Consider the following 15,145-nt stretch of genomic DNA (forward strand, 5'->3'; position numbering starts at 1 on the left):
AGAGGGAAGTCTGGGCCTCCCTTCTGAAGCTGCTGCCCCCGCGACCCGACCCCGGATAAGCGGAAGAAAATGGATGGATGGATGGATGGCATATCTGATGTACTATAGTGGGGAGCAAAGTGGTTTCTCCTATTTTTGATTTAAATGTTTCAAATAAGATTCAGAATCTTGTATAACAAAGATAATTGTAGTAAACAGCAAAAAAGCTGTTTTTAAAGACAATTTAATTTATTAAGGTAAATAAAAATACAATCCAATAAACTTTGACCCGCTGTTCTGTGCAGAGATGTTTCTGTTGAGCATCAATGTCCTGTTTAAGGTCACAGAATGTCAGTCAGGTTTCAGCCCAAACTTTGAACAAGAAATGAACAGAAACACAAAATCTATGAACACGTAAATTATAACGTCAAAATTAAATAGTGTAGTCAGATTTAATTTAGAAAAAAACTTAATTGTCTCACAGAGGGGAAATGATGGTGTGACAGCAAAATCAGGTTCACAAATAAATCTGAGAAATGAATCTGCTCCAGATTGGGATCAAAAAATGCAAACTCACAGCTAAAGGAGTTTAGCTTTGAGTTAAACTCAAAGCTTCAACTTTGATACCTGCAAAGTTGAAGCAGGTATCATTTAGTTTTCCAGGATGTTTTGTTTAAATTCTGTTTCTGGTTAATTGATAAAGCTTGATGTTTTGGTTCTTGTGTCCAGCCTGAGCAGCTCCCGGACCAGCCTGGCTGGTGACGGCGACAGCCTCTTCGACTTTCACTCTCCAGTCAATAACTTTCTCTCCAAACTCACAAAGGTAATCCACTAATGTTTATTATTAGAAAAGGTCAGGTTTGCATTTATATGAACTCATTTCACAGACGCTGCATTCAGAGCCGACTCTTTTTTTCTTTAGCTTTAGTTTCCTGTATCTTCAAGATTTCCCCTCTGAGATTATGGTTATTTGTGTTGCAGCACATGAGATCTCCGTCGGTTTCCTGTCTGGACGTCGACACGTCCCCTCCGACCACCGAGTCCACCCCCATCGCGCTGACCCCAACCACGCCCACAAAAACGCACCGCAGATCAGCCTCCTGCGGCAACAACCTCCCCAGCAACGTCCCCGGGTCGGGGCCCGACATGCGGATCATCCGGATACGGATGGACCTGCAGGATGGGAACCTGTACAGAAGCATACTGGTACCAATCTCAAAGCCGTTTAACTCTAATTCACATCAGCAGTGAGTCGGCCTGAATTATCCGCAGCACGCTGCACTTACAGCTGACTCTCCGTGGTAATGATAGTCATCAGATCAGATCCTCAGGACACATCAGAGCCGCCGTATCATTAGTGCAAATCAAGCTGTACTGGTGTCACAGTTACGCTCTGTTTTCCACTTAGGTTACCAGCAATGACAAGACCCCTGCTGTGATCAGCTCTGCCTTGGAGAAACACAATCAGGACCCCACACAGGCGTCCAGATATGAGCTGATACAACTTCTGCCTGAAGGAAAAGGTACAAAAAATACGTTGTTTACTTCAATGATTATTAAGCTCAACAATTCAGCAGTTTTTATGTAAAAAGGGGCATGGTAAAAGTTTAGTTCTGGGATTTTGATCTGGTCCTACTGGGTTCTAAAATAATAAGAATAATACATTTTATATGTAACACCCTTTACATAAATAATGTCTAAAAACACAATAATATCAACTGGAAACAGTTTTTCCTTTAATACTTTGTGTCTCTCTTCTGTTAACTCAGAACTGGTCATCCCGGCAACAGGAAACGTCTTCTATGCCATGACATCATCCAGCGTTGACTTCCTGTTGAGAAGGAAAGGCGGGAACACCCCGGTTGGCTCGCCGATCACCACGGAGACGAGCGCCACTTTTCCTCGCATCAAGGCCAAAGGAAGGAGATTGGTCCGGACTCTGTTTTGACACAAGCTTTGTCCTCTGCAGCAGTTTTTTTTTTTTTTCTCTATAAATGTGCAAAAAAGACGAATCTACACATGCCTTCCTTCGTTCTCCCGACCAAGTCTGTTCTGGAAAAAACACAGAGGACATCTGCTGCTGAGGAACCGGGCCAGTTCTCCCAATTGCTAACCAATATGCATTACTAAATGAAACTGGGAGGGAAGGGCTGGTAGAATCAGGTGCTTCGGCCCGGTCACCCAGCATTCAATGCTTCTGTTTTTCATTCCAACTCAGCAGGATTTGTAAGCACAGATGTGTAGCGAAACACTGAAGCATGTCCCTGAGACATACAAACATGTTTTGTATATATTTATGCACCTTGTCTGTCTGTATGATGAGAGAAGCTCCTAATTAATCTGAGAAATCCTGTTCATGCATTCCTGCTAGACTCCAGAGAGCTCAGACAAAATGAATTGTTTCATTTCAACATAAACAAAAAGCTGCAACAATCAGACATTTATTCAACAGAGGGACTTTTACCAACTCTGCAGCTCAAATGAACTTTCTGGGCTCTGTGGGAACATAGAGTCAGAAAAACAGTTTCTTCTCTGACTGGCTTTCTGCACACTCATCCAGCAACATCCAGACAGTTCATCTGCAGGTCGTCCATTACCCAGAGAGCCAGACGTTCCTCCAGCCGAAGCTGCTGTTGACCAAAGTAAATCATTATTTATAAAAGGGAGAAAAGATTTGTTCTGCTGGATGTCTAAAAGCAAAGAGCGACCAATCATTTCTTCATGTTTTCCTTCTTAGACTCTGGTGATCTTTCAAAGTTGCATTAATCATCAATTCTTCTGAAGACCTTTCTTTTGGATTTTGACTTTTACATTTTTTACTTGTCTTCAGTCCTGCATTTGACCATTTCAGGTGTTTTTGTTTAAGTCACTTTAAACATAAAAAAGGCTAATTTCAAATTGAATCTACAGGGAACTGGGTTTCTGAAACATTAAGAGATTACAGGGAGCTCTGGCTGCTTGGAAGGTTTAAAAGTTTTTCACAGCACTATATGCAAGTACATCGATGCATTAAATTCATATAGAACAAAACTGAAGTTTCCTCTAAATTCTAGTGGACAAAAACAATTCCTGCAGCTTTAAATGAACTTCAAGCACTTTACAAAAAAAAACACGTTGCTTTGCTAAATCAGCATAAAACTTCTAACAGGAAGAAAGTCGTTCCAGAACCAAGCAGCTGAAATGTTCTGGTCTAACGGGTTGCCAGGTTGGTTCCCCTCTGAGCTTTCTTTATTTTATAGTGAATGTTCAGCAGCTTGAGTTTAATCTGAACCTGTGACCTGTGACCTCTGGCCTCTGCGCATCATTCCCAGCGCTGATGAGGCCTTCTGATTGGCCGAGGCCCGGGAGGGGCCGTGTGGGACCAGAGAGAGGATTCTGGGTAATACTACATGACATGTGCGGGTGTGATGCTGCTGCTAAAGACTGTTTTAGTGCCTTTTTCTGCTTGGTGCTCACCTTTCTCATTAGAATGTATTCAGAACACACAGGTGGAGGAAACGCAGCCTCCTCCAGCGCTGATCCATTTCACATCAAACTTATTTATGCACTACATGTCAGATGTCCTATTTTGTGGTAATAAACTTACTTTTATATGGATTTTGGTGCTTATGAGTGAGATTTGTCATGCTGTTGGCTGTTTCATAAGACAGTTAAATTCACCTCCATGCATCATGTGAGTGGTGACATTTCAAAGACATGGTGACGTATGAAGTCAGACACCTCCGCAGAAGCTTTTTTTTTTTTTTTTTTTAATTCAAATTAAAGACAGCCGGCATCTTTATCTACAGGAAAAATCAAGGTTAGACTGAAGGCGGAGGAAAAGCACTTCACAGATCGTTTGACTTGATAACATTCACAGAGAAGTAAAAGAAAATCATCAAACCTGAATCTTTTCTGCCCCTGATTTCTTTCCAGAATCCTAAAAATAATAATGAAAGAAAGAATCCATGTGCTTTTCAAGAAGCAGAGCATGTCAGTCCTCGAGAGAACACCTGCATGCATGAGTGGAAATACCTCCTTACAGAATCTGCTCTCATCCATTTGCAGGAGAGTCTCTTCAGATTCAGCAGCTGTGAAAAACACTTCAGCTTTCGCTTTTATTATTTTTAAAGAGACCCTTTTAGGGGTTTTGTTCTGTTTTCTGCTAACCTCTCCAGCTTGCTGTCAGATTTAAAAACTCGTTCTCCTACTGCACGGCTCCATTTGCATAAAAAGAAATTAAATCATACTGAGCATTTGAAATGTTTTTGCCAAGAAAGCTTAAACTGAATGTGTCTCTTTCTGCAAGTAAAGAATCACTTTCAGTTTTCTTGAGATCCACACTCTGTGGCTGTTTGCTGATTACTCATTATAAATGTAATTTGCTTTAAAAACAAACAATTTGCAGTTGCTGTTTGGCGCTAATGATGTTCATCTGAGCTGCATTTTTAGGATCAGTTCAGTTATTTGCACTTTTTTTAAAATAAAAACTGAAAGGTACATCCTGAAATCTGCATGCATGACGTGCGCCATGCTGGTGCATCTTTATGGCACTTTGCAGGCCGTTAACTGCCACCTGTTGATTACTGGAATAGTAAAATAAAGGAGAAAAAAAATCAAGCAAACAAATAATAAATGTGTTTGACCATAAACCCCATGAACTCACATGTATTCACCACATTGAAGTATTTAAAAAACGAAGTATTTTTGACAAATAACTGTTGGCTTTTAGGGATGATGTGTGAATTTTAAGAGGCTACGGGGAATATAAGCTACAGAGGAAATTTTTTTACAGTGTACAGACTAAACCTCAGCAGCTTACAGTTAAACCAGTGTAAACTTTTACTCCTTTGAAACTCTTAAAAAAAATAATTCTGAAATGTTACGTCCTCCAAGGCACCACATAATATACATAATTAGCTAATTTTTTTACAAATTTGCATTTGGAATAATTACATTAGACTTTTAAATTACATTTTCTGTCAGAATGACCTGATTTGGATGTAATTTGGTTTAAATGGAAACCAGTGATGAAGATGTGCTGTAAATTATTTGATTTATAAGAAACCGAGAAGAAAGTAGAAAGAAGCTGCAGACAAAGGGCCAAATCAAGTCCATCTCCATCCTACCAGGAAGTGACCTCTGTTGACCTCTGGCTGCTGTCTGATGCATTGGATCCTCAGTAGCTCAGTATGAAGTTGTACCACAGAGAAAGAAAACAACTAGGAAAGCAAAGTAAAAACTGTTTCTGCTGTTTGCTGAATCACTTCAGGCTCAATCAATCATAGGGCTTAGTCGTCATGGCTACCTATTCCATCACCTCGGTAACAGCAATCCATGCATTTCCAGCTGGAAATAAAAATATTTTCAGGCTTTTTTTTTATTTATATACAGAAAAAAAACTAAAATCAAGAGATTTCTGCGAGCAGGAACCCTGATCTTCTGGTGTTTGCCGTTTTCTTCCTGTTTTGACTGTCAGATGCTCCAGAAACTGCCAGGAAAAGCTGCGATGCCACAGACTTGTCCTCTCTGGTACTGTGTAAAACCTGCCAGCTCCAAATCACTCTCATCTCCATCTCTGGTTTGCATTTTCACCAAACTATGTCCAAATTATGGCTGTCAATGCTAACGCATGCGGTTAATCTGAAATTTTAAAGTATTAATATTACATAACGCAGATTAATCAAACTACTATTTTGAGGGCTACATCGTTCACAGCAGTGGATTATAGATTTGACACAGGAAATGACAAACCACAGTGACCGTTTTCCACGACAGCAGCAAAGTCGAATATTCACAACTTTCTTTTGTTGTGTCAAAAGAAAGTTACGGGCACAAAGTTAGTTGTGCACGTAACTTTGTGCTCGTACGTGCACAAAGTTACGTACGAGCTCGAAATTTTAAATGTACAAATTATGCCACAAATTAGGCTGGATGAGGAGAAGCAAATATCGCCTCATTGCACAACTTCCACAGGATATGAACAGAGAGACCTTTCTAAATTAATGTTTCAAACAAAATGTCTCCCTTCAAACCTTTCTGAAGATAAAAACTGAGAATCTTCAGTTTCTCAGTTTTCCAGAAACTGAGAAACTGAAGATTTCTCAGTTTCTGGAAAAAACTGAGATTTGGTTTGGGGTGATAAAACTTTTTTTTTGGTGGTTTTCGATATGGGCTGTTGCCCAGGGCGGCATCAGAAAGGGGTGGGGCACCCAAGAACCAGAAAATAGAACATATCTGTCATCAGCTGGCTCCTGAAAATGCTTACCACTACTTGTAGTGGATTAAGTTCCCCCAGATGTTGTTGAGTACTGGGAAACATTACCTGCTTTCTGCCACAAAAATAAAAAAATAAAAAATTGATTGCATTTTAACTGGTTGGACTGACGTTAGGCACAGTGATTAATGCGATTACTGTCAGAGTGTGATTAATCTGATTACATTGTTGAATCGACTGACAGCATCAGTCCAAACTGGACTTTGTTTTTTGTGTTTTAAAACTGACTCCCAGCATACCAAGCGTGTTGAAATATTTCCCATAAACCCCTGAGCCCAGGGTTATTGTGTAGCTCTGCGGACTCTTCAGCACTGGATCATTCCTCCTCCACAGGCCTCGCACTCCAGCGCCGCCGTCCGGTAAGCCTTCCACACCGTCGGGTCCTGAAGACACACGGTGCCTCCTCCACGCCGTTCCTCTGCCTCGTTCCTGTTTATGTCCCCCACGCACACCCAGCCGCCGCCTCGCGACCCGTCCCGCGCTGCCCGCAGGCTGACGGCCCACTTGGAGTGGTCCTGCGTGGCCTTGAAGGTGAACGTCTGCCCCGGGTTGATGCTCTTGATGTCCAGGACCTTCCAGCCCAGCGAGCAGTCGGAGGGGAGGATCCCAGTGGAGCGCACCCAGAACTGAACCAGGAGGTCTGACTTGAGGGTGGGCGCCACCCACGAGTGGTAGAGGTCTGACGGAGGAGCAGAGAGAGGACAGGTGAGACAACGAACCTGAAGCTTTAGAAATTGCTCCAGCCTATAAAACAGAAGCAGCACCGTCATCGAACGTTGCTCCTTTGGCGAAGCTGATGAAGTCGGTGCCGCCTGTCGAGGTCAGAGTCACGCTGCGGTTGGACACGGTTTTCGCATGTGGAAACATCTGAGAGGACAGAAGGTTTTTGTTGCAGACAGCAGCCAGAGCGGGGACGGAGGACGCCAGGGACTCCGGGACGTCACAGTCATACACGTTAGGCTGATTGATCTGCAGCTGCTCTCCTGTGGCGCAAAACACATTCAAGTCAATGGACTGGACAATAAATCAATAACAATATTTTGAATATTTTCATCGAAGTCCAATCCAGAACTGCACAGCATTCTGGGGGATGTAGGCAGAGGAAAGGTTTTTAGCTGCTCAACCTCTCACAGGCAGCCAAGCAAGTTTGTGGCATCAACTAACTCACTTTTTAGTTACCTAGCAACTCACTGAATCTTTGGTTACCTAGCAACAGCCTGTTGAGTTTCCAGGTTGTTATGCAGCAGCAGCAGTTTAAGGTTTCACCATCTTGCCTCATAACTGCTTAAAAAATAAATACTAACAAACCTTTGAGAATTAGATGCTTTTTTGCTCCAATTGTAATCTACAACTGTTTGCTATTTTTAAGATATTTTATTGAATTACTAAATAGTTTTGAGTTATTTTCAAGGATTATTTGTAGGTTAATCTTTTTTTTTTTTACATTTTTATTTGGTTTTGTTGTTTTTTAAATCAGTTAGGAAGAACTGTGGGTCATACCTTTAATTAAAGGGTCTGGTACAGCTCTTTGAGATTTCAATTGGCAATATAAAAGACTTTATAAATACAATGTATTAATAATAATAATAATAATAATAATATAGGCCTTTTTTTAACCAGAGCAGAAGCAGCATAAAACTATAGCAAACTGAGTCGTATTTGTTACTTGCCAAACTGTAAAACACAACTTTAAACATTAGACAAAATATTCCCACAGTGTAAAAGTGGCTGATTAAATTAATGTTAAGCCAACATTAATGCTTAATAAACATTAATGTTGCCAACATTAAAATGTTGGCTTAATAAACATTTTAATCAGTACTAAACTTACAAACAGGAATATCTGTTTGAACATTGCTCTAAATGAATGCATTATCGCTAATTCATTCATGTGTAAGAACCAAATGGCCTTTTTTGGGAAAGTGTTGCATGTTTGGACAGATGAGAGTTCTGGTTTGATCAAACTTTGGTTTAGGCCCAATAAGCCTGAGCAAAGCTATAAAACTAGTTGTGCTCGCGAAATAAGATCCCTGCAGTAGTGATTTAATTATCAAAGCACAACAGTTTTGCCTTTAATTAAAATAAATTGAGTTTCTGCTAAGTGGTATATTGGTTCAGGACAAACTAAATGAAATAAAAAGTTAGACTTGATTAAATTTGTTACTGAAACTACACAAGTTTCTGTCAGCTCAACAGTTTCTCATTTATAGGTGGCATCCCTGAGACGATTACAAAGCAAATTCCAACAGCAGCAGAGCAGTTTTCTGTATTTATGTGTACATGAAATGCTGCAGGTGCTGATAAAAACAAAGCTCTGTCTCTGCTGTTTGACCAGATGCCCTCTGCCTGTGTGTCCACGTTTTCCCCGGACGCCCAGAACATCTCAGCTGGAGAGGCGAGGACGTGATGAAACAAATCCCTGCCGCAGCGTGAGGGCCTCGATCGCTATGGTTACACACCTCCGTCTAATTACATTATCCCCGGCTCTGCCATAGCAACTGTGCCAACGGCTGAGTCTGCCAGCGATCTGCGGCGGCGGCGGCTGAGTGACACGGAGACAACACCTGTTTACACTGATTATGCTGTTGTGTCATTACCTGACCGGACTGCTAAACACAACATTAGAAATCCTTTACTAAAAGCAGCAGCTTCTAAGGAAATACATTAGCATATTATTTAAAACAGCTGGCAAACATATAGTTTTTGTATTGTTCCTTAGGAGGTTTATCTTTGAAATATTGAAATAAAAAACATTTATTCTTGCCGAGACACTCGCTCAGACATCAGAGGTCTAATAAAGTGATGCATTGACCCAGTTTTTACCGACACATTTAGCTAAAAATCCAATCTAAATTGAATCTTCAGACGTTTTAGGCATGTTTCAAAAATGTTAATGTTATTTCCCAGATATGATGAGTTTCCCTGAATGTTGCATAAAACTGTAAAACGTTTTATTTTACAGAAATAGATCTATGTTTATACTGGTATTTTTAGAGTTGAACAAAGATAAGCATTGCAGTCTGTTGTTCAGCAGCAACAACTTTGGATTTCTTTTTTAAAGTGTTTCTACTTTGACACAAAATTAAAGTCCCTCCAAACTCAGAGGAAACATGTATCATTATATGCTTATTGAGATGTTTGTGAGAGAAAACAAAGTCAAACCTAAATGTTTCTGCCGTTTCCCCTCAGCGCTCCTCCTGTTCTCACCATCTGAACCGTCATGCATTTAAATGTCCTCCTTTAGTTACAGCTTCATTTAGGGGAACAACTTTGCCTCAGAGGCCGGCCTAATGTGTGCCTAATGTGAGTTGTGCAGAGAGGCATGAAAACCTTAAATGCTCTTATATTCTTTCCTTCTTCCTCAATAACACCACATCTTGATTTCATTTTCAAATTGTTCATATCTGTAATATTCTGATTTAAGTGGAAAATCTTGGCCCCATCTGAGAAATGTCATTTTTAATTTAAGTTCTAAACTACGAAGACAGAGAGGATACATCCTGTTTTCTTAAAGGTGCGGAGCACCTCCTAAGTTCTCCATACTAATACAGATCAGCGTTCTGGGAGAGGCTCAGCTTTCCAGCATAAAAGCCTCGACTCCAGTCTCACCGATGGTCTGGAAACGTTCTAGCGGGTAGGTGACGCAGATGAAGTTCTGCCCGTTGTTGACTCCACTGCTGGGATAGTAAAACTGCCCTTCCTGTCGCTCAGGGGGGAAGTGAGGGGTGCTGTGCACCAACCAGAACCCCTGATTTTTATCCAGCAGAACAACACCTAAAGGCCAGAGACGATAAAAGTGTTAGCAAATTAGCTTACAGACAATGAAACAGGAATACATCAGGTGAGGCTCTGCTTTGTACCAGGTGAGACTATCAGATACTTTATTAGCAGCAGGATATCTCTTCTCTGCATGAGTTTATGTCCAAATCGGATTATTCCCTGAGGCAGCGGAACTGTTTTACACTCTGTTTCTGAACACAGGGTGACACTGAGGTGCCTGACCTTTCGTGTGACCTCTGCTGCTCCCGCTGCCTTCAGCCCATCTGCCACCAAACTCCTCAGGAGGCTGCTGGTCGTTGTACAGGATGTACGCTACCTCCGAGTTCTGTGAAAACAAAAATGCTTTCTTTAAATCACCGATTCTAAATTCACACAAAGATTTTGCACGGATCCAAAACTGAAAACAGCCAAATAATTATTTTTTAAAAAAAGGACATTTTCTAAGTCTCAAAGAAAATCTGTGCCATGATCGGACGAGATCTCAGAGTATGGTCATGTCAACAGCCTCCAGGTCTGATGTTTCCGTTCAGCAGAAGATGCGGTTCTGTTGGAGAGCACTCGACTGGTTTGCAGCAGTTTGAATTGTCTGGGATCTCATTATAAGGTTCTGGACGTCATTTTTGGAGGAGACCCAGAGTTTTCTGGATGAATTATGCATCCCAACTGGCCTTGAAAGCACATGGGAACCCCTACGAAATGTCTCTGGGTTTCTCTGTGTGACCCGTTTTCTTCACGGTATGGTCTCAGCAGAAACCAAAAGATGGACAAACAGGATGAGTTTAAGGAATGAACATTGAACTTTGCGTCGCGACTTTTACTGGCATTAAGATTTAAGAATAAACCGGCCCAGTCCAAACAGAAAAGCACATTTTCACTTCTCCTATTGAGTGTCTTCGTTTTAAGACACTCAATAGTCGCAAGCATGTCGGTCAAAAATATGCTTAGCACCATGTTCAGTTTACATGTTAAAAAAGGGAAGTCGTACAGCTGCAGATGAAATGCAGAAGCAGACAGGAATTTATCTGAACGCCTTTTTCTGATCCCTAACACTTCACTTGTCAAACTGCAGACAACAAACGTGCAAAAATTAAAAAATTAACAATATTCTGGGATCTCCTTTTGTAGCATTAATACATTTATAAATTGTATCATTGTAAACAATGACAAATTGTATCATTTTATACGTAAATGAAGATTTTATTTTTTTACATAATCAGGTTGTTTTTCTGGGGCTGCGCAGTGGCACAATTGGTAGAGCTGTTGCTTTGCAGCAAGAAGGTTCTGGGTTCGATTCCCGGCCTCGGTCTTTCTGCATGGAGTTTGCATGTTCTCCCTGTGCATGTGTGGGTTTTCTCCAGGTACTCCGGTTTCCTCCCACAGTCCAAAAACATGACTGTCAGGTTAATTGGTCTGTCTAAATTGCCCCTTGGTGTGAGTGTGTGTGTGCATGGTTGTGTGTCCTGTGTGTCTCTGTGTTGCCCCGCGACAGACTGGCGACATGTCCAGGGTGACCCCGCCTCTTGCCCAGAACGTTAGCTGGAGAGGCATCAGCACCTCCTGACCCCACTAAGGGACAAGGGTGCAAGAAAATGGGTGGATGGATGGATGTTTTTCCTGGTGGAGGCAGATAGTGCACCAAAACAGTCAGAAACATTTTCTGTTTAATTATTTTCTACCTATATATTTGTTTTTGTGACAATGTTTGAAGTACAACGGTTGTAGTTTGGTTTAGTTATAAAACCAATTGAAAAACTACAGAGTCAACAAACATGGCACAAATGAACCATTTTCTGTAGTTCCTGGTGGATTTCTGGTCTAAATAGCAGGAGATTATTTTAAAACCCACTGTAATGCTCTAAACCTAGATCTGATATAAATATGTCTTTAAGGCACATGCAAAAGGTCAGTTTTTCATACTTTCCGCCCAAGTAGTCAGACTTTCTTGTAACCTTGTAAAATAATCTTGGTAACTTGAGATTTGCAGCTGGGTGTAACTTTGAATCAACTGTTTGATTTGAACATACCTCAGCATAGGGAGGAACTGGGAATCTGAACAGACCTGTTGTTTCTTTTGATGCACAGCCTCCAGATGGCAGATTTAAAGCTGTATGAGCGAGAACATGTCTGGGCTCTCAGTGGCAAAAATCAACATATGGACGATTAAAATGATAAGATTCAAGCCTGATGTTACAGAAGTAAAAAAAAACAAGAAATCAAGTCTGCTATAAAGCCAGCAGAAGGTGAAAATTGCATTATGTTATTTATTTTTAGATACTTGGAATTGGGTTCTACAGAAAAATATGACACCATCTACAAGAAATCTTTATTGAAGTCTGATTGAATTTACTTCATTTTGAAAATTGAACAATTAATTTAGTATAATGGTGTATTGGAGAATTCATTTTTAAATATGAGAATAAAGTCATAATATTATGGCAATAAACTATTAGTAGGCTAAAGAAGCAATATTACCAAAGAAAGCAGAAAGATTAGCTGAAAAACTTTGTTTCAATGACAGCAAAGCTGCGACAGAGCTATAAAGATCTGACGTCAACCAAATTGTGATCCTTTTTTCAAAATAACTCGTTTGCACAATCAATTCAAAGTCCTGCTAGTGAGTATAACTTGATGCGGATGTGTTAAAAGATTAAGCATTTTTTTTATTTGTCAAACTGAAACAAAGATCCTGTAAAAAAGACAGAGACTTGTGTCAGCAAATAATGTCGTGGGCAATAATTCTTTGGTCATTTATCAGTAAATACAACTCAAAGATATACTTGAAAATATCCTATTTCATTTTATTTATTTCAGGCAAGCTCTGATTTAATTGCCGTTATGTAGCCTGCACCAAAATACTCCTCAGGCATGATGGAGTAAAAGAGAAGAAGTAGAAGCTACAGGTACAGAAAGTGTACTGCAAACACGAAAAACTTATTCTAAGGTATTATTGCATCAGTGCAACATAATTTATTTTTTGCATCCACTTTCTACGCCACTGCTTTTAGGTCACACTTTAAATTAGATTAGTTTTTATGAGACTGTTGAGACGGTAAAAACTGAAATATCTGCTGCCTGCGGCTGTTTTTCACTTGGTCCAACCTGAACATGTGAATATGAAGGAAGTAAAAACTGCTTCATAATTCATTTTTGAAGAATGCTGACCTTCAACTATAGGTGTTTTTTCTAAAGAAAGGGATGTAAAACTCACAATTTTTAGCTTCAGCCTCTGATCTGCTGCAGATAAAAAGGAAACCTGATGGTAACCAACCTTTTCCTGTGAGTACAGCTGTCCGACTGTCTGGCCCAAAGCTCCATTGGTGTCGTTCACCGTCACCTTCCCCTCCGTCCATCCTTCACTCCCTTTATCCAGCAATAAATACGTCTCTCCCTGAAACTCGTGTGGTCTGCCCCCTTCTTTAGGGAGTTTGTACAGGTAAAACCTTGTTTAAACATAAGGGGACAGCAGAGAATTAATACCAGAGAGGCCAAAAGTTACACAGTACATTCAACTGTTATTTAAACTCTCAGATTTCTGTGAATTTTGGCAGTGAAATGAATATTTACCAGTCAACGGCATCACCTTGGTCGTTGTAGCAGCTGATTGGAGATGTGTCGCCCCCTGGTGGCGCACACATTATTAGCAGGGACAGGATCAGAAACATCTACGAAGAAAAAGAGCAAGTTTTCATTGAAAAAATAAATTCATTATACTGTGAAACTATACGAGTTTTAATGTTTTTAAAAAAAATGAAAATATATTCTTGTGAATTTAAACAAAAACCAACACTTTAAAAGTATTTTGAAACACGAAAATTATTTACAAACGAGTTATTCTTGAGTAGCTTTAGGAAAATATCAGCCGCAAACTGTTCTTAAATCTGCACTCATTACAGGAAAAATAGACTGTCTGATTAGAACAGGATTTCATTAAAATTAATTATTTAATATCACATTTTCTAATGGAGCAGGTCAAATAGAGCTTATAGAATGGAAACAAACAATCATAAATCAATATTTCATCCTACCACCGACATTGTTTACCACTTCCTGGTTTTCTGGGAGATTTTCTTGTTATTTCGCTAAGCAAAGAAGGGCTTAGAAAGTTTTCCAGGCTTCCAGATACTCCTTGAGTAATGCTGTGGTCTAATTCTTATGCAACCGATGAGGTTTTTAGTCTATTTCATCCTTGTTTCCCAACCTCTTCAGGACTGCAGCTCTTCCTCCAGGATGATTTCTGAATATGTTCCAGCAGCAGCAGATTTATTAAGTGAGAGCTGATGCTTCTTTCAGGTCCTGTTTTAGTGCTTTGCTACTGTTTTCGTATAGACGTGACTTTCATAGACTGCTTCGGTAAACAGTTTAAGCCTCACTTCTTCTTTTGATTTAAGTTTTTTTTTTCTTTTACCTTCCTCATCTTTATAGACAAACTGTCCACTAAGCTAAAAGATCTCAAATATCTTGGTTAAAGCTGGGCAAAAACAGAATGTAAAACTGTAATTTCCCAAGTTTTCATAGTTTTATTTTTAGCGTGGACACTCTAAAAGTGCATTACTTAAACAGTATTTTAATTAATGAGTTATTCATAACAAACTATTATGTAGGAAATAGGCATGTTTAAGATCAAACATGAAAAGCAATACAATAAAGTCTAATTTATGTTCCGTATTATAAACTAACTTAGCATCTAGCTTTGATTTAAACTATCAGTTCATAAACTCCTTTCGCTGTAACAACTAATTAAACTACAGCGACGCTCTCATTGAAAGTTTTAGTCTCATTTAGTCCAGTTTATACAAACCTCAAATAAGTTCGCTTCACTGTTGTCAATTTTTATTTATTTTTTTTAAGTCTCAAATAACGAGTAAATAGTTTCTGTCAAGTCCAAATTTGGTTTCCATCCACATCCTGGTTTTGGTCAGAGCTGCCGCTGTAAGCGAATCCCGCGAGGATAGGGCAGTGACGTCATCAAAACGCAAACTGCGACCAGAAACAAGCTGCAGCTCCAACAGAGGATTTATATCAGGAAGTTTAAATTACTGTAGACGCATGCTGAGTACTTTGTCTTGGTTCCGTCCGTCTTGGTTTATGTTTACTGTTAAGTCCTGGTTTTTTTTTTCCAGAATCTTCTTG

At 39.9% G+C, this 15,145-nt stretch overlaps 2 protein-coding genes across 5 annotated transcripts in view; one reads left to right on the plus strand and one right to left on the minus strand.

Annotated features, from left to right (window-relative positions):
- rgl2 (ral guanine nucleotide dissociation stimulator-like 2) overlaps positions 1–3,576 on the plus strand; it is a 30,823-nt gene extending 27,247 nt beyond the window's left edge. The window contains exons 16-19 of the mRNA XM_008430783.2: positions 709–802; positions 961–1,185; positions 1,388–1,502; positions 1,749–3,576. Of these exons, the coding sequence (XP_008429005.1) occupies positions 709–802; positions 961–1,185; positions 1,388–1,502; positions 1,749–1,927 (613 nt within the window). The 3' untranslated portion in view covers positions 1,928–3,576. The remainder of the gene's footprint in view (positions 1–708; positions 803–960; positions 1,186–1,387; positions 1,503–1,748) is intronic.
- dnase2 (deoxyribonuclease II, lysosomal) lies at positions 2,792–14,981 on the minus strand. 4 transcript variants are annotated; one of them, XM_008430780.2, is made up of 7 exons: positions 14,814–14,981; positions 13,580–13,677; positions 13,284–13,455; positions 10,238–10,340; positions 9,845–10,009; positions 7,000–7,218; positions 2,792–6,914 (listed from the first exon to the last, which is right to left on the minus strand). In XM_008430780.2, the coding sequence occupies exons 2-7, from the start codon at positions 13,675–13,677 to the stop codon at positions 6,541–6,543; spliced, it is 1,131 nt and encodes a 376-aa protein (XP_008429002.1). In that variant the 5' UTR covers positions 14,814–14,981; the 3' UTR covers positions 2,792–6,540. The 4 variants fall into 4 exon arrangements, with proteins under 4 accessions (XP_008429002.1, XP_008429001.1, XP_008429003.1 ...); XM_008430779.2 differs by lacking the exon at positions 14,814–14,981 and adding an exon at positions 14,214–14,320; XM_008430781.2 differs by lacking the exon at positions 14,814–14,981 and adding an exon at positions 14,048–14,320.
- Between the last annotated feature and the right edge of the window lie 164 nt (positions 14,982–15,145).

The sequence above is a fragment of the Poecilia reticulata genome, linkage group LG16 (genome assembly GCF_000633615.1).
Source record: "Poecilia reticulata strain Guanapo linkage group LG16, Guppy_female_1.0+MT, whole genome shotgun sequence".
Lineage (NCBI taxonomy): Eukaryota > Metazoa > Chordata > Actinopteri > Cyprinodontiformes > Poeciliidae > Poecilia > Poecilia reticulata.

Bases quoted from the DNA above. Each gene is read 5' to 3' on its own strand.
- dnase2 (XM_008430778.2), bottom strand. The intron at 13,456-13,579 runs GTAAATATTCAT...TGTTTAAACAAG, and splicing joins CAAGGTGATGCCGTTGACTG to GTTTTACCTGTACAAACTCC. The intron at 10,341-13,283 runs GTTGGTTACCAT...TTGTTTTCACAG, and splicing joins AGCTGTACTCACAGGAAAAG to AACTCGGAGGTAGCGTACAT.